Source organism: Pezoporus flaviventris, unplaced genomic scaffold (assembly GCF_033815535.1).
Source record: "Pezoporus flaviventris isolate CSIRO_AGI_PZ_B2104156 unplaced genomic scaffold, CSIRO_AGI_Pfla_v1 ptg000081l, whole genome shotgun sequence".
NCBI classification, from domain to species: Eukaryota; Metazoa; Chordata; class Aves; order Psittaciformes; family Psittacidae; genus Pezoporus; species Pezoporus flaviventris.
In genome coordinates, this window is record NW_026892629.1 from 4,327,143 (window position 1) to 4,353,795 (window position 26,653).

At 38.0% G+C, this 26,653-nt stretch overlaps 1 protein-coding gene across 10 annotated transcripts in view; it reads left to right on the plus strand.

Moving 5' to 3' along the window:
• Positions 1–26,653, plus strand: part of PTPRK (protein tyrosine phosphatase receptor type K) — a 400,889-nt gene that overhangs the window by 225,995 nt on the left and 148,241 nt on the right. For all 10 annotated transcript variants that reach the window (XM_061474956.1, XM_061474957.1, XM_061474958.1 and 7 more), the window contains exon 7: positions 5,839–6,132. In XM_061474956.1, the coding sequence (XP_061330940.1) occupies positions 5,839–6,132 (294 nt within the window). The remainder of the gene's footprint in view (positions 1–5,838; positions 6,133–26,653) is intronic.

The window sequence follows — 26,653 nt, forward strand, 5'->3', positions numbered from 1 at the left end:
GAAATACCAGTATATGGTGTGCAAGCAAGAATCCCATGAGCTGAACCCATAACAACAGCATTGTTCAACTTAAGGATGTGTGTGTGTTTGCATCTTTGAATTGGTTAGTTAAAATTGTCCCAGTGTAACTCTTATTAGACTTCTCATGTGAAGTCTTAGCTAATAGTTAGGTCTCAGAGCAACGTACATCTATAGGTATGCTTTTAAGAATGCAGAAAAGTAAAATGTAAGAAGTGCGTTGTTTTGTTGTTGGGGTTTTTTTCTTTCAGAAGCCTTGCAGAGTACTCAAATTATACTAATAAACTATCCTCAGTGTTTTGGGCAATCTCTTTGATACATAGGCTGTTGGGTTTTTATTTGTCTTCTGCGTGTTATACAACAAAACCATTAAGGACCAAACTACTCACTAGAGATGGCATGTATAGGGTGACAGACTGAGCTGTGAGTGTAGTCTGTTAAGCAGGGGAAAGTGAAAACTTGAGTTCTTGTTGGAAGTTTAAAAATAAACTGCAGAATCTTTCTGTGTCTCTTAAAGTTTGTGATACCTCAGATCTGTGCTTTCAGCTTGGGATCTCTTAATCCTCTGCATTAACCTGCTTCTTTAACAGAATAGAGGAATTTCTCATCAGTCTAGTACTGCTTTCTGCAATGCTGCTCCCTTCCTTGGCAAAGCCCCCTGTCTGTGTTAATACAGCTTTTGCTGGCACTGAGGGTGACAGGTCTTGTCAGGCTTCTGTCAGCATAGAAGACAGCCAGGTGTCCTTTCAGGCAGGCACAAGTCCAAAATAAACCTTTTTGTCTTAAATTCTGATGGGTTTTTTTGTTTGTTTTTTTTTTTTTCCTACCAGAGCAGTACTTCCTAACCACTTTGGAGAACTGATGAAAATGTTTCTGGTTTATATTAAGATATGCCACATGTGGAATGACTTTTTTCTAAAAATAAAGGAACCCAGTGCTTGTGCTGAAAGTCTCTATGGTGTTTTTATCCTCAAACTTTTCATAGCTCATTTTGTGACCACCTTCAGAGCTGCGTAATTTGTTTCAGTTGTACTTCTTTGGAGCCATATATATTGTTGCCATCTTCAATTTTTTTCCTCTTAAGATTTGTAGGAAGGCATTCAGCCTTGAGTGGCAAAGCTCAGATAGAGAATGCAGAATTTTTTACTGTAATACCAGTTATTGTTCTTCAGTTACTATTCTCACTGTTAAATTTGTGGCTTAATACCATATTTGAATTTAAGCTTTTTTAAGACTGAGAATTTTGTTTCCCTGCTAGTATTTGTTCTTTCTGCTAAATCTCATACATTTCCTCCAACTTTTAAACAAATGTTCCTGCTTCTTCAGTTTTTCAATGTTTTTCTTAAAACACGTGAGTCCCTAGAGCCATATGTAATCTTCCAGTATAGGAAGAGTACCAAAGCAGTATAGCTAGGACCTGTTGCATGGCTTCCCCACACTCTTCTGGCTCCATGTCGTAGGTTTTCTGATGCACCTTTGCCACAGCAATGCAATCCAGTGCCCAACACAGAAGTACCAGTATGTTTCTGCACAAGTCTAGTTCCTGGCAAATAAGAGTTTTCCTCTTGGCCTGTGTGCCTCAGACTGCACTCCGTAGGGCCCCTGGTCCCAGGGGGCTTCATATGAGAAAAGTTGTACTGTAACTATGCACAGCCAGCATAGGTCAGGCACTGAACCTCAACTAGGAACCCAGAGTACTTGCAAGTGATGTGCAGGCATACTTAAACAGCTTTGCAATAAATTTCCCTAGAAGAGGAAATGAGGTGGGATGGAGATTGACGAGAATGAAGGTATGCACCTCTCTCCCATGTTCAGGCTTTGTGGTGACCAAGCCCTCTCCTCCCACATTCCCAAATCCTTCTGCTGTAAGTAAGGCAACAGTCTGCTGTGACTGGTACATTTTATGCTCAGCAAAACATGATTTCATGTATCTAGTATCAGGTTTTCCTCTCAAGTGGAACAACTTATAGGATTCTGGTTTGGTTTGTGTTTGTATTTAGGTCTTTTTTAATTTGCTTTGAGCTGATCATTAACTGTGTACGATTACCACTAAGATACTAACAAACACCCTTCCTTCATTTTAAATTCAGGAAGTATTTAGCTTTGAAGACTAATTGTCCTATGACTATTGTCATCCAGGCTGGGTAAATAGTGCTAAAAAACATAGTGCATGTTTCTCGGGAATATAGGAAGTTTTACGCATGCTAGTTACTGTACTAGTAACAGTAGTGACCTTTCCTGGTTGGTTTTTCTGTCTATGAACACATAATTATTTGCATCCAATATTTAATATTAAGAATATGACACAACTGCTTAACCGTAGATAGACTTATAGCTGGGGTTGATGCTGCATGCTTATTCTAGTCATTGGTGCCTAAATATCACAGTACATTTAATATATAGTGTCATATACATACTGATGTGAGTGCAATGTACTGCTAGTAGCTCAGCAGAATGGGAACTTTGTGCTGATGAAATGTCAGTCTTAATTTTTTGATTAACTTAGCTGTGGGCATTTTATGTCAAAACCAGAACTGGCCAAATACTGCGAAGCGCTGTGCATGAAAATACTTCAATTTCTTTAATGTAATGTCTTGCAGATGTATAAGTGGTCCTTTTATATAGTCTTTCAGAGATGTTAGTGGTTGTGCATACTGGAAGAAATTTCATCAGATTTAACGCCTTTAAGCAGTGGCGAAAAAACATAGAGAAAAATGAGTCGATAATTAAATCAGTTACACTGGAAAAAGAATTGTAAGATTTGTGCTTAGCAAAGGAAGAAACGAAACTCACCATGCAGGGTTGAGTGACAAAAAGCCACAAAACATGTTTGAGTAAGTGGTCATCAGCAGACAGATTGCCTTGGTAGTGAGACAAAGGGGGGGACACAAAATCACAAAATGGAATATAGAAATCTTTAGATTTGAAAACTTTGTTGGCAAGTTTGTTCCTGGAGTTTTCTCCATATCAATAGGGCCAGGCAGGAGGGAAGCTGCTGAGATGGGTTGCTGGTGAGCCTCAGCTACCTGCAATGCAACCTCTGATCTAGGCTCTGAACTCCAAAGCTGTCGCTTTACTTGGCTGAAATTAAGTGTTTATATTGTTTATAAACCAGACCAAACTTCTGATAGGGGTGATTTTGTTTGGGGCTCCCTTTCACGCATCTTTTTTTTTTTTTTTCCCCTCAGACCGCATGTAAGAGGTTTTTCATTTTTGGCAGACTGTCTTCTCAGAACACTGATACTATTATATACTACTAGTTGGATCCAGATTCCTAGAGTGGAAAGCCAGCAACATTACTTCTTTGAGGGATATAAATTGTGTTTAAAAACACACTGGAAAAGAAGTATTGTTCATATGTGTGATATTTGATATGAGAATGGCAACCAACACATCAGTAAAGTCTTTGTGTTGTCTTTTAGATATCAATGGTGATTTTTAAACTCTTAAAAGATTCAGGTTGCTGTATATATAAAAACAAGTCATATGATTTCAAATTATAATGGGGAATATTTGATGGATGTGGTTATAAAATAACGAATGAGAATAATAGAAAGTTAATTGGGTAACATCAGAAAAGTTTATCCTGGTATATTGGGATTACATGCTTCAGTTGATACTTAGTGTACTTTTGGGATTTCTGGTTGCACCTCACCTCTGGTTCTGATAGTGTATTGTATTATGAAGAATATTAATAATGCTGCAGAACAATTACTTGTTCATTTGCTAACTGATTAAAATTCATGCATAATTTATTGGAACTGGGAGAGACTTTATAAATAAGTCTCCTTGTCCTCAAGAGCTTAAAACCAGAATGCATATGCTAATATAAGAATGTGCTTTACTTCTTAATATAAAAATTGAATATGCAATGGTATATTAGTCTCGTTAATGTGAGGTTTTATTTGAGATAATCGTGCTTTTAATCAAAGTGAATACTTCTAAACATAGCCTTATGTTTTAGAGGTTTATAACTCAGACTTAGTAGTGCATCATGCTCATCAACATTTATGTTTTCTGCCGTAATATACACTGACCTTAAAATTCATTAGTTTGACATTTAATGTGTTAGTTCCACAGCAAATAAATGGCCCTTATTAAGGCTGGATGCATTTCTGAGCTTTGATGCAGGTAGGGATCTAAATTAGTTCATATGCATATTTCTTGGCAAAAATGGGTAAAACATGTTAATAATTAATTGAGATACTTTGTAGAATTTTGCTCCTATTTCTGCTTTGGGGTACATACACCTGAGAGTGTTTACCTTTTCACTCTGGGAGGAGAAAATCAGCTCTGCTTGCAGCCACTTTTTGCATTTATGGCTTCCCTGGTCTCCAAACTCAATTGCATGAGAGATAGGTAATCTAGGAAAAGATCTGCAAGAAACTTTTTTTACCAAAATATGTGAAAACTCAGTGCTTACAGAGCTGGTAAATACATTGTTGGGGGCCAGCTCTGGCATCTGGAGGGGAAACTTTACTGTTGGACATGTGGAACCAGGGAGTTGTTAGCCAGACTTCACTATGCAGAGAGGGTGTGATGTCACAGGAGGTGTGGAGGCCTGCTGCAAGCCCCTCCATCATCACTTCTCCCACCCCCCATGGGCTCTGTCCGTGGCACTGGAGAGGTCATTCCCAAGAGGCAGAATATGTTCAGTGCCTCAGCATCTTAATTTCTTTTTCATAGAGAGGTGGTGGAAGTGGTGATCAGAAAGGACTCTGCTCTAGGGAAATCTTGTGGTCTGGGCTTAAAGTATTTTTAGTGTACTGGCCATCAGATCCCTTCTACCTGCTTAGAGTTGCTGTGTTGTTAGTTCTGCATCGCTGCTGCGTGAAACCCCTGTGTGCATTGAATTTAGCATTGTTGCCTAATTAACTGAAACAAATTAGTTGAAATATGAGCCATCTGGAATGAAAATGAACCTTCCGTGTTTATCAGTGGATTCATTTTATTAGAAAAGTAGATGTTGCCTGTGATTTGTTTCTTAAAATAAATCACACTAAGGCAATGTGCTGATTCTCCGCGCAAACGTTTTTCAGGGTAAGGGAGACCTCACCTTCCTGTTTGGTCTGCTGTTACCTTTTTAATTTGCAGCTGTGTTGAAATATTTAGGCAGTCAGATGATAAGAACAGAGGAAGACAAAAGCCACAGTACATTCTATTATTTAAGTTTCTAAATCAGTAGTAAATTACCAAAGAACAAAATATTATATGTCATTACTACATGTCTGTATTTTGTCATTCTCCTGCCGGTTTTGCTCAGTTCTTATTATTCCGAGTGCCTGTAATAGACATCAGTATCTTTTACCCTACCTGCATCTGGTGGGTTTCAAATGAACTGCAGTGATACTCATTTTTAAGACTATCCTGTGCGGGGCTAGTGTATCCACTATTGCAACTGTTTCTTTAAGGAAAATACATATGTTGCTTCTGTGAATAAAAGAAAATCAGTTATATATCTGAAAATCTCAAGTTATTGCCATAGTAAATTAGATAAATGAGCGTGAACCCAGATTTTTCTATTTTGTTTTTCAGAAAAAATGTTAAGAACTAGCAATATATCCGTCAGATAGGATTTTGTGGTCCCTAGCTGAGATTTTTAAATGGAAAAAATAGCATTGGGCAGATGCCAGTGGTGCACCATTCACTTCCAGCTGTGGAAATTCTCCTCAGCTGTTCTTCACTGATGTCAGTTTGATTTTGATTTTGAGTTTTGAAATTGATGCTGACCAAAACATGACAACTTTCTGTGGAAAGAGCCCTTTTCTTAATGGGTTTTACGGCTTTTGTTTTATCACTGGCTTTTTTATCTCCCTACAGAGCCGCCTCGTCCGATTGCACCCCCACAGCTGCTGGGCGTTGGGCCCACATACTTGCTCATTCAGCTGAATGCCAATTCAATCATTGGGGATGGACCCATTATCCTGAAAGAAGTGGAGTACCGAATGACATCTGGGACCTGGACTGAAACCCATGCTGTCAATGCACCAACTTACAAGCTGTGGCACCTGGACCCCGACACCGAGTATGAGATTCGGGTCCTGCTCACCAGACCAGGAGAAGGTGGGACTGGGCAGCCGGGACCACCACTCATCACCAGGACCAAATGTGCTGGTGAGTGCTGCTTTGGAAAAACAAACAAACAAAACTCTGATGATTTAACTAGTTGACAGGTTTGTTGGCTTTAATCAACCTGTAGCAGAACTTAATCAATCTGTAGCAGATGGGTTCTTTTGGCACCCCCGGGATCCACAAGTTTCTGCATCAGTAAGGATTTGCTCTGTCCCCTTCTTTGCCTGGTCACTGTCTAGGTTGCTGCTAGCTAAGCCTGGGAGGATAGGTTAAGAAGTGGGATGTTAGAAAGCTAAGAAAATATTTTTATTCTTCTCATGCAAGGAAGGAGACCTCATCCTGCTAGGAATGGACAAACAATCTGTTTTTTTTTCACAATGAATCTGTTTTTTTTCACCCAATGAAAATATAGGTTTTTTTTCAGTGAAAATATGAATATGTATGGATATTTCCACTTATATTTTAAGTAAACTTGCACATAAAGGAACTTGCATGGGAGAAAAGACATCTGTTTAAGAAATAGAATTTTATTAACAAAAAAAATAAATGTAGTGTACTTCTGAGTAATTTTTCATTTTCCAAGAGGATATGCATGGCCTGACAGAATCTCAAAGAACTAAAATACAACTAAAAAATGCTCTAACTCCTAAAATACAATTGTAAATGTGAGTAGACGTTTTTCTCCATTTTGACTGTCATCATTGCAATCATGTCCTGCTAAATCCTGCTGCCTCCTATGTTTTTTGGAGTGCCCCTGCGTGGCCTATAGAAGGTTAAGCTCTTCCAATTTGTGTTGTATGCTGTTCCTTCTAAAACTATAGGAAGTTATTTTAATATCAGCTTTCATAAGAAGAAAGGTAATACCTACATTTTCTATTTGCAGGGGGAAAAATAAATATAGATTTGAACATCAGACTGGGAGGCAAATAAGCAGAAATTAAATTGTGGGTGTTGGGTTTTTTTTGATTTTTTTTTTTTTTTTTTTTTCCCCCTCCTAATCTCACAATTTTCAGGGCCTGACAGTATCTTAAAATTTGCACTGTAACTGGATTTAGGAAAGAGTGCTAATAACAATCTAGTCAAAGCTGCATTAAAGTAATAAGAAGAGCTGCAGTTGCAGATTTCCATGTATCACGTGTATGTGCGCATATATAAAACAAATATAAATCAAATATTTTCTCCCAACTTCGTGACAGACCTCAGTAGGACGACTGTTCAAGTTCTCATCTAAGCATGGATGACCACTCATTTTGTTTACTCAAGGAATAGGGTCAGGGTTTGCGTCAGAAGCCAGGACTTCATGCGAACTGGGTCAGTAGGTGTGAATCTCAGTACTAGGCAGTCTTTTTTGAAATCAGGTGTAATACTGTCAGAAGCTGAGACACAGCTGGATCAAGACTAAACTGAAGGTGATTTTTGGAATTTTTGATCTTATTTATAATTTAGTCTGTCCTTCCTGTGAAGTAAAAAAGTCCATGTGTCCATCTCAGTTAAGATGGCAGTTGTTCTGATCAAAGTTAAAATATTGCTTTATTCTACTGAATTGGTTTAGGCATTGTACTGAGAAAGCAGAAACTTGAAAACAGCTTCTGTTTTAAAAAGGCTGAGCTAAGACTAACAAAACCCAAATGTTCAGGTTCTTTTTCCCAGTCCTTGGAAAAATATAATTTAATTTACCCAGGCTGTTACAAACGAAAGCTTTTTGACTGGGAAAGAAAAGAAAGGAAGTTGTGATTTATGTGATGTAGTTTTAGAAGCCACTTAGGGGAAACAAAGTTATGGTGGGTATGATTTTATGTTTGTTTTTAACCTGATCCTCACATATAAGGTGCCAAAATCTAGTCTGGCTTGAGACAAATTTTCAACTTAATTTAATCCACTATGAAGTGAACCAGATCAAAAAAACACTTGACAAATCTGAACTTCCAGACCAGCATTATTTTAACAATAATGAAATCTTGAGATGCTTATCTTGCAGCAAGACTGGTTCTTCTTATTCCATGAAAGCGAAGGCAAATAAATGTTACTATTAACCAATTTCAATTAGAAAAAGGTGAGTCAGCAAGACTTTGTGGAGACCAAAGGATTGTGCTCAGCACCAGTGATGAGTCAGGGAAGGCACTAGGTTGAGCACCAAGTTGTCCTGCTGCCTCCTCACCTGTCTGGAAAATGAAGGCAGATTCTTTTCCACAGTGTTATCCCAGGGTTTCTGTAAGGTAACTGCAAGCCGAAGTCAGTATGAATGTATATATGTTTTTATATATTTTTTTATTTATATTTTGCTCATAAAAGGCAAACTATGTACATAAAAGTTAGTTTCTTCTGAAGAGAAGATTTTTAAGAAAAGATGAAGATAATAATAGAATAGCTCACCCTGCAGTCTCTGCTGTGGCTGGTATTGTACGAGTGACTGGCAGGTGATTTACTGTGCTATATTAGATGACATCTCTGCAGCAATATCTTCTTCCTGGAGATTCTTCAATTATTCCTAATTCTTGTTTCTGACAAGATCACTTATTTTTCAGACAGACACTCTTTTGTGTCAATGCTCTTCGTCAGTTTTGTCTTTCCATGAGTTTTGTGCGTATTAGTTCAAATTCTGAAACAAGTTATAATTGATTATCTGCTCAGTGTCAAAAGGAATGGTGGGAAATAAATGAATTTTCAGCTTGAAGTTTGACTGCACTTCAAACAGATTAAAACCCACACATTAATGAACATTGATCTGATGAGTTTTTTAATGTTTACATTCCAAGTAGCAGCAATAGCAAACTCACTGATACATCAATAAGAATAGCTTGGCATTCTGCTCTTTGTTTAATATCTAAACAAATATTAGCATTGTTTTCAAATGAAGATTCAAAATTATTTTTTTCCATAACTCATTCAGTATTTATAATTTCATGACATTTCTTAATAACATATTATTGATCAGTTGGCCTGTGCTTTGCTGGAGATATATCCTACTTCTGAATGATTTGAGCAATGATTGTTCTTATCTTGGTATCAGACATGCGCTTTTATTATTAAGTGTTTAGATCATTTTCTGTCTTCCTCATAGCAAAACCAGTGTCTGGTGACTCCTTTAGTAAATGTTTCCACTAACACAAAACGAAGTTGCTTTCTAATGAAGAGATAATTCTTTCACTAGTCAAAAGTCCTCTGGCAGTCTAATTGTGTACCTGGCATTTCCCAGGTAAGGTGTCCTGCGCTGAAGCTGAGTTACAGCATTTGCTAGAAAACTTGTGTGTTGTTTTACCAGTCTGCAATTAAAGGTAGTGCTCAGCAGTCAACTATATGAAACCACTGAGTGTTTTTAAGCAGCTTTTAAGTAATTTTAAGACTAAAAGACTAATGCATGTGAAGCAAAACATTATATCCTGATATAATTCTCCTTAATAGCCAGATGTATGCTTTGTATTTCCATTCCTAAGCACAACTGCAGTTGGTGCTGAGTGTGGCATGGTCTGTCTGCCTGTGTGTGGTTAAATATAAATAATTTCAAGCTGCTGATGCTGAAAGCTCCTTCCTCCCCATCAGTCCTCATGGGACACCTGGGCTTTATTTCAGTATGACTACACTCTTGCCTGGTGTCATTGCTCAAAATTATTGACTTCTCAAGGACTTTAAAACCAAAATGAAAGGCAGAAGGTAGGAGTTTAATCAGAAGTACTCCTTATGGCTGCTTCTGTAGCTTTGGAGTGTGTTGTTCTTCTGAGCATATCTTCTGAGACTGAAGATTGTGTGGGGAGTATAGAAAATATGTGGTAATATAAAATTGTCCACTTAGCCTGCTTTATCAACTGTAAGTTAGAAGTTATTTTCGTATATTGGCTTCTGCTTCTGAGTAACAGCTTACAGCTCAGTTTTATGATTAACTGATATTTTAGTGCCAAAGGAGGTCAATAGTTCAGCCTGTCCAGAGCTTAATATATGTACACAGTGGAATTACTTGCTCCTGCTTTACAGAAGTTGAGTGCAAGGGTGTGATTTTTTTCTTTTTTTTTTTTTTTTCTTCAGTAAAACCTGGAGAATTATGGAGCAGTTGAAGAAAGAGTCCTATGTAGTTTTAATTTTATTCAAAATGACTGATTTTAGGAAACTTCTGCCTGTATTATTTGGTTTTGATAATGAGTAAGGAGGAGGGGAAGATTTATAGCTTTACCAAAGCTGAGAACAGAACAATATTTATTGGTTTTAAGATTACTGTTATTATTATTGTTATTATTGTTAATAACAATAATATTAATTTGTTCAAAATCATTATCTGTTGCAGAGACCTAACAGTAACAGCCAGCCTCAAGGCATTATAGCAAAGATGCTGTTTCAGCGGTGTGGTGCAGTGCTGGCATGTGATTGCCTGCGGTTGAAGGCCTGGGAGCTCAGCAGCTTTCTGCCTGCCTTTTTCAACTACAGAATATTTGTTTACAATTTGCAAGTTTATTAATTTTTAAAACAATATACACAGAATACAGGATACTGCTGAATTCATCTCTAGCAAAACAAAGGACAAAAAAAAAGGAAGACAAAACATGGAGAAACATTGAAAAAGAAAAGCAAGCTTAAGGTTGGGTTTTGGGTTTTCATTTTCTTGAGATTTTTAACAAAGGGACCCTGGCAATGTTGCCATTGAGAGAGTGACTTTGCATGGCCATCTGGAGAACTAAAATGTTGTTCTGGTTACATAAAAATTGAAGTGATTTTTAAAATGACTGGAGTGAAAGGTATGGTGCAGTATAGAATCTGGGCATGCCAGTGAGGGAGGCATACAGTGCTTCTTTCATTAGTGTTTGCCTTTTACACTTGAAGAGTGAAGGTGGGGAGTTCAAGGTGGAGAAGTAGATTTATAGGCTTTGCTGTGCGCTGTACGTGAGAATTTAGGATGTTAGTATGTGAGGCAAGGGGCTTGTGAAATTGGGTACAGTCAACGTCACAGGAAGGTTCTGGAAAATATGACACTGAATGGATAAGCTGTGCTCTTTGTGTCTCTTGCAGTAGTGAATCTGAAATCATTATTTAAATAGTTAATAAATAGTAATAAGAATAGAGATATATGTGTAATTTTCAATATTTTATTTTGAAGTGGACAGAGAGAAAATATTTACCTTTATGGCAAAATAGTTATCTTAATGTTACAAATAGAATCTTTACCCTTTTTTTCTCCTCACAGAATCACAGAATCCCAAGGGTTGGAAGAGACCTCAAAACATCATCTAGTCCAACCCTCCTGCAAGAGCAGGGTAGCCTAGAGTACATCACACAGGAACTTGTCCAGGCAGGCCTTGAATATCTCCAATGTAGGAGACTCCACAACCCCCCTGGGCAACCTGTTCCAGTGCTCTGTCACTCTCACAGTAAAGAAATTTTTCCTGATGTTCACATGGAACCCCCTGTGCTCCAGTTTACACCCATTGCCCCTTGTCCTATCACTGGACATCACTGAAAAAACCTAGCTCCATCATCCTGACACTCACCCTTTACATATTTGTAATCATTGATGAGGTCACCCCTCAGTCTCCTCTTCTCCAAGCTAAAGAGTCCCAGCTCCCTCAGCCTCTCCTCATAAGGGAGATGTTCCACTCCCTTAATCATCTTTGTAGCTCTGTGCTGGACTCTTTCAAGCAATTCCCTGTCCTTCTTGAACTGAGGGGCCCAGAACTGGACACAGTATTCCAGATGTGGCCTCACCAAGGCTGAGTAGAGGGGGAGGAGAACCTCTCTTGACCTACTAACCACACCTTTCTAATGCACCCTAGGATGCCATTGGCCTTCTTGGCCCCAAGGGCACATTGCTGGCTCATGGTCATCCTCCTATCCACCAGGACCCCCAGGTCCCTTTCCCCTTCACTACTGTCCAGCAGGTCAGCCCCCAAGCTGTACTGGTACATGGGGTTGTTCTTCCCCAGATGCAAGACTCTACACCTCCCCTTGTTGAATTTCATTGAGTTTCTGCCCACCCAGCTCTCCAGCCTGTCCAGGTCTCACTGAATGGCAACACAGCCCTCTGGTGTGTCAGCCACTCCTCCCAGTTTAGTGTCATCAGCAAACTTGCTGAGGGTACATTCAGTTCCCTCATCCAGGTCGTTGATGAAAATATTAAACAGCACTGGTCCCAGCACCGACCCCTGAGGGACTCCACTAATCACAGACCTCCAGCTAGATTCTGCCCCATTGACCACAACTCTCTGCCTTCTTCCTTCCAACCAGTTCTTGATCCACCTCACCACCTGATCCTCAAGCCCACACTTCCTTAGCTTATCTATGAGGATGCTGTGGGAGACAGTATCAAATGCCTTACTGAAATCAAGAAAAACCACATCTACCGCTCTACCATCATCCAGCCACCTAGTTACTTGCTCATAGAAGGCTACTCCTCCAAGTAGGTATCATTAGAGACGAAGAGCTTAAATACATTTTGAGTGCTTAAATTACATGTTTTTACTACTCATGGTCTTCTTGTTTACAAGTTAAACACTTTCTTAGAATAAACTAAAAATGAACGACTTAAAACTAAATGAATGTGGTACTTTTAAAAATTATTTTACATTTGCCATTGCAGAAAAGCCCACATTATGCCAGTATTTATAAGTTGCTGTTGTTTTTACAAATGTATTTGGCATTCATGACTGTTTCTGGGCTTTTTGCCAAGTAGTAATTGGAAACATTTAAGATCTCACTATCAGATACCAAATGCACCGGTCTCTTGTTCCGTATAGGTTTACTAGTTGGCTACGATATGAAAAAAGAAAAATAGAAAAGGTATTTAAACAATGGAGAAAGTCTGGACTAATGAACTTCATCCTATTCCCTTTAGGGCTGAATACCAGAGTTGTTATTGAGAAAGCATCCCGTAGAAGAGCTATCCGATTTGGGCTAAAGGCTGGCACACACAACCATATTCTGCTTATTGCGCTGCTTGCCACTGTTCAGATACCCATACCACATATAGAATCCTAATGATGCTTATATCCATAAGAAAGGACCGTAGCGCAGCTGACTCACCTAGCAGGAGACCAGGAAGACTTTCTAAGCCAAGTTCTTGTCAGATTGTGTAAATTAAGCCTGGTATCCTCTTTTTCAAAGCAGCACAATGCAGATGAGTCAGTTGAATTGGCAGTAAACTGCAAGTTCAGACACTGACCTCCACTAAATTAGTTTTCAACTTTTTTTTTTGTTCACTATATTCAGCCTTGCTTAGTATAATTTTTTTTTTTTTTTTTGTATTTGCAGCTGCAAGCTGCCTCTGCACTAACTGGAAACTTTCGTCCTATGACATTGCAAGTGCTGTTTTATACAAGTGCTGTGTTATACAATGAGACGTGGATTTCCTGAATTCTCTTGTGCTTCTTTTTTGGGATAAGCTTTGTTCAAGGCTAGTTCTTTATTGTACAGTGATGAACTCAGCAGTAAATCACACTGCTCTAAATCACTGAGAGTTAAGGTAGCAGACCTAGATCATTTCTCTAGCATGGCTGCCCACTTCGTAAAGCCTCTGTTGTGTGCACGTCTTCCTTTGCCTTCTTTCTGAAGTCTTTACCTGTGGGCAGGGAGGGTCCATGAAACTGAGGGAAGTCCTTGAATCAAAGATGGTAGCTGTCTTTCTGGTAAAAGACATTAGGTCAGGATATCACTTCATCTGTGTGCCAGAGACTGGGGGAGGAAAAGAAGCAGCTGCCAACACCACTCAGAGCCCCTCTGTCTTTCAAGTGACCCCTCCATCTCCTGTCTCACCTAAGCTTGTTGAGCAGCTTTTCCCAGGGCAGAGCACACCAAAGCGCTGAGACTGCTGTGATATAAGCAAAATGCATGTAACTAGTCAATAGATCACACTTCCAAGAGGAGCACTGTCTGCGGCAGGAAACTTTATTGTAGTACATTAATCCATGGAGTCTATTCCAGCTGTAAAAGAATGGACATGGGCAATAATTCATATTGCAGCACTTGAAAATGCTGTGGGTGCACCTGGGCCAGATAACTCAGAGCCTGATTATGCCTTCTCCAGAGTCTGGGGACTGATATACACAGATTTTTGGCCTGTGTTCACTTCCAAAGAACACGGCTGTAGGTTGAGAAAATCTCACCCTTTCAGAAGACTGGAGATAATTTTTCAACTGCAACTTCTATTTTTAATTTTAGCTGCAATAAATATTTTTTTGTATAATTCATTAGTGTGCTTGATACTTTAGTTTGCTTTCATAATTAAGGTCTCTCAACTGTTCAGTAGCGTAATATCACTTTCATAGTGTATGGGAAATGGTAAGTACAGAAATAAAACATACTTTTATAAGACTGGCTTTTATTTATTGTACTTTCATTTATCACTATTAAAAATTAAGCAGGGAAAATTTTAGTCAGGTTTTGAAAGTTACTTGGGTCATTGCAGAACGTGGATGTGCGGTTTTGGAAGCACACTAATTTTTTACTATTGTTTTGGCGCTATTGTTTTGGCACTATTGTTGGAGTAGCATGGAGTAGGGAGGGAGGGCTGTGTGAGAAGCATGACTGGTGATGTGGAAGAGGAAAGCAGTACCAGCAGCCTGTGCTGAGGGGACGGATACTGATGAGATTTCCCAAATGCATTCATTATTCTTTTTCCTCCACATGTCTTTCTCCTCCAAAGCCATTACAGGGGAATGTCATGTTATTCATGCTGCTGTGAGATTGGGATAAAGTTGAGATTAACATCCCCCCCCCCCCCCCCAATCTTAGGACAGGTTTTCCTGTTCTCACTGGCATTGGTTCTTTGGGCTTTATTCTGCTACATGAATCTTTGTTTTCTGTTTAATTCTTGTTTGATTTTTGTTTTCTCAGTATTGTTTCATTTTAAAAATCTGCAGCTTAATTCTCTCCCCCTAATTTGAACCTAGACTGTGTGAGGCAGAACTGTGTGAATTTCACTTTCTTCATTTTATTTCTCAGTAAATCCTCCTGCTGGTGCTGAGATGGGGAATGTTCCAGGTGCTGCTTTTGTATGGTAGGCTAATGAAATAGCTTCCATTATAACAATAAATTGAGGAGCATATTAAGTGGCAGCTGATGTCAAGTTGCACCTCAGGTAATCAGTAGGTCAAAAATCCTAAAATGTCTTGTCAAGACTCTTACTGTTAATGTGGTTTTGTTTGCTGTTTAAAAAATAGAAAAAAAAATCTGTTCCACATGACTTAAAAAACAAACATTTAAAATACTGACATGGAGTATCAGGATCAACCAATTAATTAAAAGCTCATCATCTTGACTTTAATTCTAAACAGAATAATGGAACAGCCAATACAAGGGCTGATTAATGAAAAATTAAGAAAGTAATGCAATTAAAGACAGTCAACAGGTTTATGGAATACTGATCTTGTCAGAGTAACTTTATTTTTAAAAATCAGATTATGTATTTTGTTAATAAAGGCAATATTGTTCTTCTCTAATGCATTTAATTTGATATAAAACATTTTGATTAAGAAACAAGGATAAAATCAACTCAAATGGAAAAGAACTGGCTGATATATCTAAACCCGTTCTTATTAATTAATTAAATAAACATTTCTGTTTGAGTCCTATCAGGAACAGTTCCACGTAATTTATAAAGAAAATGTAACTATGATAAAGCTGGCAAATTGCAAAATATTGTGAAAGTGATAGGAAAAAACACTTCCAGAAAGAACTGGGTTACTAATTTACAGTGGTTTGAATTGTGCGATGCTGATCTGTGTTTCAGGTAGGCCAGCTGCAGTATAATAAAAACAAAATAGTCCATATTATATTATATTATATAATAGTCCATACAGAGTGGGAAAAGGAGGGGATCCAGCCCTAGGCATGGGCTCACACTATGTGGGGCTGACACTATGCGGGGAACACCAACCATTAGGGCTGTCACTTGGGCACTGGAATGAAAAGTGCTTCTGTAGTTCATGGCTGTATAAATCAGAGCAAAATTTCTTACTCTTTCCTTAGTATTAGAGAATGTTTTAAAGCTTTTGAAGGTGCATATTTGAAATTGCTTATCAAATTATTTTCATTCTGACCTAAGCCCTTTATCCCTGTCTCCCCAAATCTGTGTAGCATTCTGTTCTATAGAATTAAAAGGATGGTGTTGTGGGATATATTGTTGTTGGATTTAGGAAACAAAAATAAAAGAGTCATGGCAGAAACTTAAAATCTGAAAGCAAAATCTTGTTGTTAAGATGTCCAGAGTTAATACTGTTTGTAGAGATGCAGATGTGATTTAGACAATGATTTGTCTAAATCTTAAAACTTAAAATCTGAAACTTAAAATCTGAAACTTAAAATCTGAAAACTTAAAATCTGAAAGCAAAATCTTGTTGTTAAGATGTCCAGAGTTAATACTGTTTGTAGAGATGCAGATGTGATTTAGACAATGATTTCTCATGTGGTTGAAACTTATTTTCCTGGTTTCACATCTCCAACGACACTGCATAATCAGCCTATCATTTCATTTGTATGGTGTTTTACCTTTTAAAACTATTTCATTTTATGCCTTTTTTCCTCCCCCCAGGTCATTAATTGCTGAATGCTATTTCATTACTCTTGGAAATGGCAACATGTTTAATTATCATCCAGATAATTAAACATTTCAAATACTAAGAGTACCATAAGCACACATTTTGCAGTTTATTAGCTTTATTTTAGAGAATTATGCTCGATGCGAGGGACTGGTGAAAATATATTTGACAGCATACCTTCTTTTGTCTGCAAAATGAACTCTACCAATTAGGCTGAAATGTCAGAGCGTGGACACCTACTGGGAATAGAATGTGCTGCATTTACAGTTTACAACTTGTAGCTGCTTAGATGATTACAAATAAGCAAACTAGTTCAGTTGCACCACACTTCCTTAAAGTAGTGACATTCAAAGACAGCGCTGAACTGCAGTTCAAGAAAATGCTTTGTTTGTGGCTGTTTTATCACCTTGACAGATCAGTTCACTTCGCATCTCGATGCCATTTGGAAAACAGGGTTAATGTGCGTGTTTTCTCTCATGTTCATTTACCTCGTGACTTTTAAAATTTATTTTATTTTCAGAGCTAACACTTCTCTTATTGTGCTGTCTGCAATGAGATCTTTGCTTTATCTGACTGAATGCTTTCCACAGCTAAGTACTTTGTAATTAGAATTTAGTACTATGAAGATCATGTTAGAGAAGTAATTTCTATTGACTGACAAATTTTCTTACTGATGTAATTTTTTGTGGTCCTGTGGGCAGACACACACACCCACTTGAAAATAAAGAGCAACTGCTCTGCTTTCAGCTGTTAGCGTGACCAACATTTCTTTGTGTCTGTCCTTGCAGAGTCTATTCTTGCTGTTCACTTGATGCTTACTGGGCTGGGGAATGTTAGGGGAGTGCAGCAATCGTACTGCATAGAAATCAGTGGAGACCAATTTATTCCTGAACTTAATTTTTTTTTTATGGCTGTCTTAGCACTTGCCTCTTATTCTCTGTATAGCCATGATTAAAGATCATGCTACTTGAACACATTCTTTTTTTGCGTGTGTGTGCCACTTCACCTCTAAGACTTCTTAGGTCGCCATTACCAAGTTTTCTTTTACTGTTGCTCAGCTTTTTGTGTTTTTTTTTTTTTAAACACAACAGTACCCACCCTCTAACCCCATCTATTCCTTCCCTTCAGCCATGAAACACAATTTAAAACTTAGAAGCATGTCACACCCAGTATATACTATGTGGGAAGTCGCCCAGAAGGGTCCGATAGCTGTGTGCGTCAGGCTGGGTATCAATCAGCAGGTGGTGAGCAAATGTATTGTGCATCACTTGGGTTTCTTGGGTTTTATTCCTCTCTCTCTTTTTATTATCTCCCTTTTCATTACAATGATGATAATATATTTTACTTTATTTCAATTATTAAACTGTTCTTATCTCAGCTAGTGGGGTTTATATTTTCCAGTTCTCCTCATCCCACTGGATTGGGGTGGTAGTGAGCGAGTGGCTGCATGGTATTTAGTTGTCAGCTGGGATTAAACCACGACAGCCTATACAGAAGAGAAACAAGTAAAAAGTTTCATAGATATGATTTATCTTGCGTACTGGTAATTGGAAAGGTGGTGAACACATATTTGAAAGAAAATTAACATGGTAGGCATTTTTCATTGTCACTTTAGTGTTGGACATATTCAGAGCATATACCTATGCTTTATACATATAAATATACAATGAGGAAAAAAATACATACAACAGTAATGTTGTATAGAATTCAACAAACATGTATAACCATGATCTTTATTTCTTACTGTGAATTATTTAGTCCTGAATTTACTAGTTGCTGTGTGCTTTAAATAAAGTCAGTTCACAAACTTGCCTCTTTTCCCCCATGTTAATCTGATCTGATTTCAACAGTGGAAAAAAAAGTGCTACCACTCGTCAATATTGCCTTCACAAACCAGCTTTCTGTCTCCATGTTTAAGAAAGGATTTGCAAGTCTAAAGTGGGAATTCTGAATCTGTGCAGCGATTTCTGTGATGACTCTGTGTGATTTAAAGATCTCTTGGAAATAGGTATGCTATAGAGTTCCAAGGGGTGAGACTTCAGCTGGGCTGCTGTGCCTCATGATGAGCAGATTCTGTGGAAGCTGTGCTCTTTCACCTCACTCTGAAAGTCTGCCTTGTGGACAGACTTAAATTAGAAAATATCAGATAGCTTCCATTACAGATGCTGTTTTCCTAAAATTGATCTCCTAGATAATTTACATGTTTTCTCAGTGAACACACATGTGCCCATGTGTGGCTTTATCTAGCCTATGGAGAGCAGGCATCCTGCCTTAGTAGTTCCGTGGAAAGCTCTCAGGATGATGGGCATGCTTCCTTCTGCCAGTCTAGACAGTAACTCAGGCCTGAAAACAAATATAGAATCATAGAATAGTTAGGGTTGGAAAGGACCTTAAGATCATCAAGTTCCACCTCCCCTGCCATGGGCAGGGACACCTCACGCTAAACCATATCACCCAAGGCCTCGTCCAACCTGGTCTTGAACACTGCCAGCGATGGAGCATTCACAACCTCCCTGGGCAACCCATTCCAGTGCCTCACCACCCTAACAGGAAAGAATTTCCTCCTTATATCCAATCTAAACTTCCCCTGTTTAAGTTTTAACCCTTTACCCCTTGTCCTGTCACTACAATCCCTAATGAAGAGTCCTTCCCCAGCATCCCTATAGGCCCCCTTCAGATACTGTAGCAATTATAGTAAGGAACATCAACAACAAAAAACTTGTAGCCTTTACAATATAGTTTTTTCAACCTTGGGTTGCAAAAATCTAGTTTCAAATATCCTACCATTACTCTCACCATCCTTTTGTGTTTCATCATATGCTTTACTCCAGCTGGTGTAGACTTGCAGTGGGGGTTAAGTATCACATAGCATTGACAGCTCATGAAGAAACTATTTTCTCAGGTCTTTTTAGGGTGGGGTTTACTGAGTTGTTTTCTGCATGGAATAATTGCTGGTGAGAGAAAATGGGGATTCAAAGCAGTGCAACTTCTGTAATAGAGTTTCAGTGGATGTTGTGGCATTTAAAAGAGCATCGAAGTCATTGCTCATGCTTTTTTTGTTTGTTTGAAATTTTATTAATAGAATCCATCTTTCTGAATTTAGCATGTTAGGAGTAATTTGTATCTATGAGAAACAAGAACATAAAGGGTGACAGGAGCCTGGGCTGCTGCAGAGTAAGATGCCTTGATGGTTGGGGGCTGAGCGTCCTTGCAGATGGGCAGCGTTGGGAAGCAAAGCTCTAACATAGTGGCCAGCCTGTAATGTTTTAATTTCTGCAAGTAAAGTGTAACTTTTCATCCTTGGTAAAGTGAGTGTCTAGCTATTTAGCAAGGGACAAAGCATAATGTCATCATTGGAGAGATGTATTGTCAACTTGGACAGGTGATATTTAAGGAGCCTGAAGAGAGAAATGACCTGGCAGTGTAACAAGACATATCACAAGTGACTGTCTCAGAATGAATGAGAACAAGACAGACAATTTCCATTACTTCTCAGTGTTAAGGTGCTAGCATTATCCCCTAAACAACCACATGCTCCAAGCAATAATCATGCACTGTCTTTTTCTGTACTAATATAAAAGTGGAATTCAATCTCTTGACACATATTGCTTCAGCTTCTGACTTGTCAAGTTGTTTCTCTGCTGGAGCTCAGCTAATATATAGTGAATGGGCTTTGTATACTGACTGAAATGGGGAAATAGTTATCCAGTTTCCTTTGAAGCTGGCTGCAGAGGTGCCTGGAATATGCTAGAAGAGTGAGGCTTTGTTTCTGGTAGCCTGTAAGTTGTTGGTTAGGAAGCCTGTGAAACCTCAAGCTGTACCTCAGGCTGCCTCCTCTTGTGAGTCCATTCTCCAGGCTGAACCAAGTACCCTGTTAGCCTTGTACTGTTGCCATAAAAGCTTGGAGAGAGTCGATCGTTCTTTTTCTGCTGCCTTTCCAGCAGTGTGTGTGTATGCTGGGGTTTATGGCAGAATAGAATTTTGTGTGTTGTTTTTTTTTTATTTTTCCCTTGTCGGTGGGAACTTATTTTTGCAATAGCTGGTAAAGAAGTTCTACACAGTTTGTGTCAGTCAAGTCCTGTCTTTGAACCACAATATTCACTGTCATTATGATATTCTGCATATTGGTGAAATACATTTTGTGGCAAACTTGCTTTAATTCTGAACTATTACATACTACTGTTGCAACTGTTAGATTTCTGTATATGTAAGGAGAAACTAAGTTATCATCTATAAAAATAAGGGAAACAAAAGACATCCTCCAGTAACAGGCTGTGCCATCCTGGAACTTGCTGCTTTTTCTTAACCGTGGTGTGGTGGAACAACTCACTACTATCATGTTTGAAGGATTTGAAAATTTAAAATACTTGACCTGAATCAGATACAGGTAAATGGTTTTAAAATTAATATCTTATGCATAATCACAGTAATTTTCTAATAACATAATATGTGTTTGGTATGCCTGTGTTTCTGTTCTTTTCATTTTAAATCTGTAGTGTGGATTTTCTAGCTGCAACCACAAAATCAGTTTGTTAGAGTTAGGATAACTGGGCTGTTTTTCAGAATTGCTGAGAAAATTGAAGACACTTTTTCTGTAGTGGGACTTCATGAGTTTAGAAAACTGATAAATAAACTACCCTAGCATGTGCTGAATCAAATGATAGATTGTGAAGCCAATACTGTGATAAGCATTAGAAGCTTAACAGGCCAGGCAAACCTCCCAGGATGTTCTCTGATGAGCGTCTAGTTGACTATGCACTTCAAAGTACAACATGTGTGTGAAGGCTCATGCATTGAGACACCAACATGGCTGCACTTGTTTTTTTCTACAGCTGTTACTAATGTGTGTTCTCTGATACACTTTTTTGCAATATAATTTGATTATTTTAAAACTGTATACAAGGAATACCAGAAAATTACAGAGTTGTATTTATTGCTTTTTTCAGCCTGTGCCACCTACCTTAGTTGACATACTTTTCTGTATAGATCTTTCCATGTTGCCTTAAGGAAAATCATGTGGTTAAACATAATATGATAATGCATATGGGTAAGGAAATTGTATTAAATTTGTTACTGATATCTCAAAGATAGTGTTGCTTAACTTTGGAATACTTCATTTTGCTCTCTTTCTGTAAGATAGCTTTTGTGCATATAATTTCCTATAAAAAATAACAGACAAGAATATCCTTGAAATTCTTTAACTTGAAGGTTTCATCTGGCAGATAAAAATAAAATTAATAAAAAATGTGTTTTGACATTTAAAAGAGAATTACCTGCCTTAAAATGCATAAAACATGCAAACGCTTAAATTGCTTGAGTCTACACATTTTGGAGCATTACTCTGACTGACGTTTATTAGCTAAGTTAAAGCATGTGTAGCAGTTTTCTATGTAGCAAGCTTCACCTTTGTTTCGTAAGGTAAATTGTATTAGGAGAACTAGCCTTCCAACTCTAAGAAAGCTACAGAATTATTTTTGTTATCATCAGCATATCTTTCCCAATCCTATTGTCGTCTTGGATGTCAGACCAGACACGACCGTTTCCCTGTGACTTTTTATCTTTTGGACTTGAGAAGTCACTCCCCGCCTGGTTGTTCCCTACTTTGTTTTTTTTGGGGTTGTTTTTTTTTTTGCTTTTTTTTGTAGTGTTCCTGGAGCATCTGTAAATCAATTTTTTTTTTGTAGCAGTCAGTAACGTCTGGATTTGTATTGGTGGTACTGCTGTGTGAATGCTGAGAATTAACAGACTGCATCTTCTGTAGCTGCTGGCCCTCAGGCCTTTCACTTTGTCTGAAGGATCCTTCTGCTGCCTTGACAGTTACACACTGACAGAGCAACTCTCAGCAGTGGTGAGGCCAGCATTTGCTTACCAGAACAGTTCTTCCCCATCCTCTTCTATGCCAGCATCAACTGAAGTCCTTATAGAAGAGGACAGCATTTTCTATTAAATGTATCCTATATTTAAAAACAAAATGGAGGGGAGAGCAAGAGAGGTCTTGAAATGCTCACTGCTATGTTGGATTTTTTTAGGAATAAACTAATTGATAGACTTTGTCATCACATAGCAACTGAAGCTTTCATCCCCCAGCCGCTTCTCTGCCACATAGTTCAGCTCATGTTTTCAGGCAGTGTTTTCCTCCTCCATGAGGTCACTAACCAGAGGAGGCAGCTCCTGGCTTCCAAGGTCCTTCAGGGAAGGATACGTAGGGTACAGACTCACATGGGCTGAAGGGACCAGAAGATAGGAAGGTGGTGAGACCAATATTTAGCAGCTAAGATCATCTGTGTGGGAAAGCTGGGGAAGAGATCAAAGCTGCTCTTGTGCTGTTGAGAGTCTGAAGTTCACTGCTGTAACTGAATGGCAGGAGGAGACAAGGAGCAGCTCATCTTTGAAAGCTGAGGTCAGGAAACACCATGTGGCAGTGAGGAGTAGTATGTTTTCTCATCTGCCTTTTGTATGGAAGTTGTCTGAGGCGTAAAGGGAAGAACCAACATGAACAGTTCCTGACGGAGTCATGGTGAAATACGTGTTTCTTGCCTAGCTGTTTATAAATTAAATAAAGAAAAAAAAAAAAGAAAAAAAAAAGCAGACCAATATTCTCTGCTGCATTGAAGGACATGAAAAAGATCTAGCTTTGTTTCGACTTCATTGGTGTTGAACTGAAAACTTGCTTCCAGCAATTGCTTGCAAATGTCTATCACCATTCATAGGTGTTGGTGGCAATGTTTTCTTCAAAAAAAAAGTGAATGAAATAGAGAAATCTTTGTTTTGAGATTTAAAACCATGTATATGCACACAAACACAGAAATGTGTGGAGATATATATACCAATTTCAAGAAAAATATTCTGATAGCTTTGTAAAGAAAATGTTTCAGCTTACTGAAACATTATTCTGTACATTATAATATATTTAATAACTAGTCAGATAGTTAGAACTATTTTTTCTCCCCAGTGTATTATGGTAGATTTGCAGGGGAAAAAAAAATCCATACCTGCAGTATTTTAGGAATTTGGAAAAATAGACAAAGATCAATGTTCCTGCCAGGTATCATTTGCAAAGAAATGGCCGCTTATTTTCAGTGCATTTTTCCATATTGTCATCGCGGCATCATAGTCACATCTTGGTCTCAATCGGTTATGGGAGAGGAGTACAAAAATTACATCGGCAACCTGAATTCACCTTACTCTTTAGAAAACCCTGCATCGTAAGGAGAGGATAAGGTGAGAGAATGAACTACTTATTCTTAACAGGTGTGTCAGAGGATTACATTATGAACAAAAATAAAAAAAATTATCATCTAGATTTCTAGTTTATAAATAAATGCAGTTTGAAAGTTAAAGATGGGGAGGGAAAGAACTTACCTTTTTATTTTTTTTTTTTTTTATTTCATCATTTTTAAGTCTGTGGAGAGGATTTTGGAGAAGACCTAAAAGAACTGCTATAGAAAATTATGCTTGTGGCATGAGTGAGTGTTTGGATATCCCAGTCATTGCTATCGAAGAGATGGGATTTCCTTGTGTCAAGATCACTGCTGACCTCTGCTGGGACCAAAACTGCTTGTGCTTTCTCTTCCCCCTCATCCCCATTAGTGCAATAATTTGCCTTCTAAGTGTTCTGCTTTTAATCTTTCCCAGAAGTATTGGTCAGTTCTTTTGTGTTCCCATCTGACATTGTCAGGAGTGAACCAGTCTTTGGGTCTGTGGTCAGGTGGTCAAACTGTTATTAAGGGTAGAGTCAGGCATTCCATTGGTGGTGTCTAGTGGCTTGTGAAAGCTTACTGAAAGGCACCTACCTGCTTCTGTCTGAAGGGTAAATAGGTCGAGTCAGGCTAGCAGAGTTTTTCGGTTGTTGCTTTTGCAAGTAATTTCAGTTTTCCAACCACACGTTTAATGATGTTTCCCCTGCGAGTGGTGTTTAGTGATCTCCTCAAAACCAAGCTCCCACTGAGGCATGGGCAGTGAAACCTGACCTTGAAATGATAATGCAAGCCATGCTCAAAATTAATTGCTGGTAGCATTCTCTCTGCTACTTGATTTTTAATGAATAAAGGGTAGCTGCAGGTTTTCAGGTTTTTTATAGACAGGATGCAGATTTGTTCTTTTTTATTTCAAATTGATAGCTCAGTTGCTCTTAGTGCAGATTATTGAAAACATCTTTTAAGAGCTTTTTTATTTTTAAAGTTTCATTATAAAATAAAAAGGAAATACAGCGCTTTAATGGCATTTAGAAGCTTCATCAGTTTAGTATTACACTTGCAAAGCACATGAGCATAATACCAATTTTGCATTACTTTAAATTTAATTTAACGGTGTTGTTAGAAAAAATGTGCAAGTCTAATTTATGCAGACAAAGGAAATACAAAAGTATTTTTTAATAAGCAAGGCACTAATACAGGACACAAGGAATCGATTTCATATTATACTTTTGTGTAATTAAGTGAAAGTGCTAACTTCAGGCTATTTCTTATGACAGCCTCTAAGGCTGTGTTTTTTCACACTGTTTCAGTTACTGTTTAAGTTGAAAAACACATTTAAAAATGTTTGCTCTCAAGTATGTTAATGTAATTGGCACTCAAATCATTTGGCTTTCTATATTTTATTATTAAGTAGGAGGAATTCTGTATAGATTTGTTTCCTTGTTGCTGTAATTTTAATTACAATATTGGGAATATCCCACATTTTGAGTATTACTCAACTGTATTTGGTCCTAAGTGGGATGCTAGATAAAACCATCTGCACTTTGTTTTATCCTGTATTCCTCTCAAGCATTTATGTTAGCACACAGTCTTTTCCTTTTACTCAATATTCCTTGCCTTCTTATATTTTTTTAAGAGTAGTTTTATTCACTTTATATATTTAATTTCCAGCTTTTAGAAGGAAGTATGTCTTTGGGAAGGTCTTATCCCAAACTCCCAATCCTTGGTCCCCTTTTTCTGGAAAAGTTAAGGTAAAGATAAAGTTTTGTGATGAATGGGTTGGTGTTTTTTTCTGGGACACTGTATTTTTGGGTTTTGTATTTTCAGAAGAAGAACACAAAGCAAAATGCAAGGCTGTTGTACTTTATTTTCTACCTTTCAGCCATTTTTCCCTAGTGCCGATGGGAATGAATTTGGATGTGCTTTGCCACTTCACATCAACTGTCTGGCCCTCAGGTATTCACTTCCCACCTTTCTGTGATATCAGGATTTCAATTTCCAGTTAAGTATCTGATACTGAACCTGGAAATTGAAATACAGGTGTGGATATGGACTACTGTGAAGCAAATGAAGGCTGTAGTTCTGTCCTACCAGTAACAGTGTCTACTTTTATTCCCCTTGTATTCTTCTCTGTATCGTCTGCCACAAAGTGTCTTAGCAATATCTATAATATTATGGTTGTGTTTTTCTTGTTTCTATATGGTTTTTTGTCCTCTAGTGATAAGGCAGAAAAAACCAAATTACTACAAGAATATAGGAGGCCAACCTTTTTGTTTCTTGTTTAATAAACTTCTGTTGCAAAAGAAACAAGGAAATGACCATATTCAAATTAAAATAATGAACAATAATTGACTGTTTTGGTTCATTATTCAGTCAGTATCTTAAGTTGTGCCTGATTTCTGAATTATGTGTCCATCACTTCTTTAAAATAATGAGAAGAGGCTTCTCAAGGCGCAACTTCCTGAGTTTTCGGTAACATGATTTTTCTTATTTTTGTCTTTTGCTTTAAGCATCAATAGAATGAAACCACATGATTAGCTTAAAATCTGGCATAAGCCTGTCAGCCAGTTTATGGTCTGCAATGGCAACAGAATTCTTGGGTATAACCAAAGCTAATGGGGATAACCTCAGTGCAGAATGGTGCCATCAGGTATGACCTGTAAGTTTGAAATTTTTTTTGGAAATACCATTATATTTGGACTAGCCAGAAAACTTAGTATTTAGAGAATATTGCATTCCTTGAGTAGAATGTTTAGATTTATTATTAATATTAAAAAATGTGCAGCATTTCAGCTTTTGGCATGCAAACCTTGGGTCAGGAAATTGCATTCATTCTCAAAACATAGAAACTGC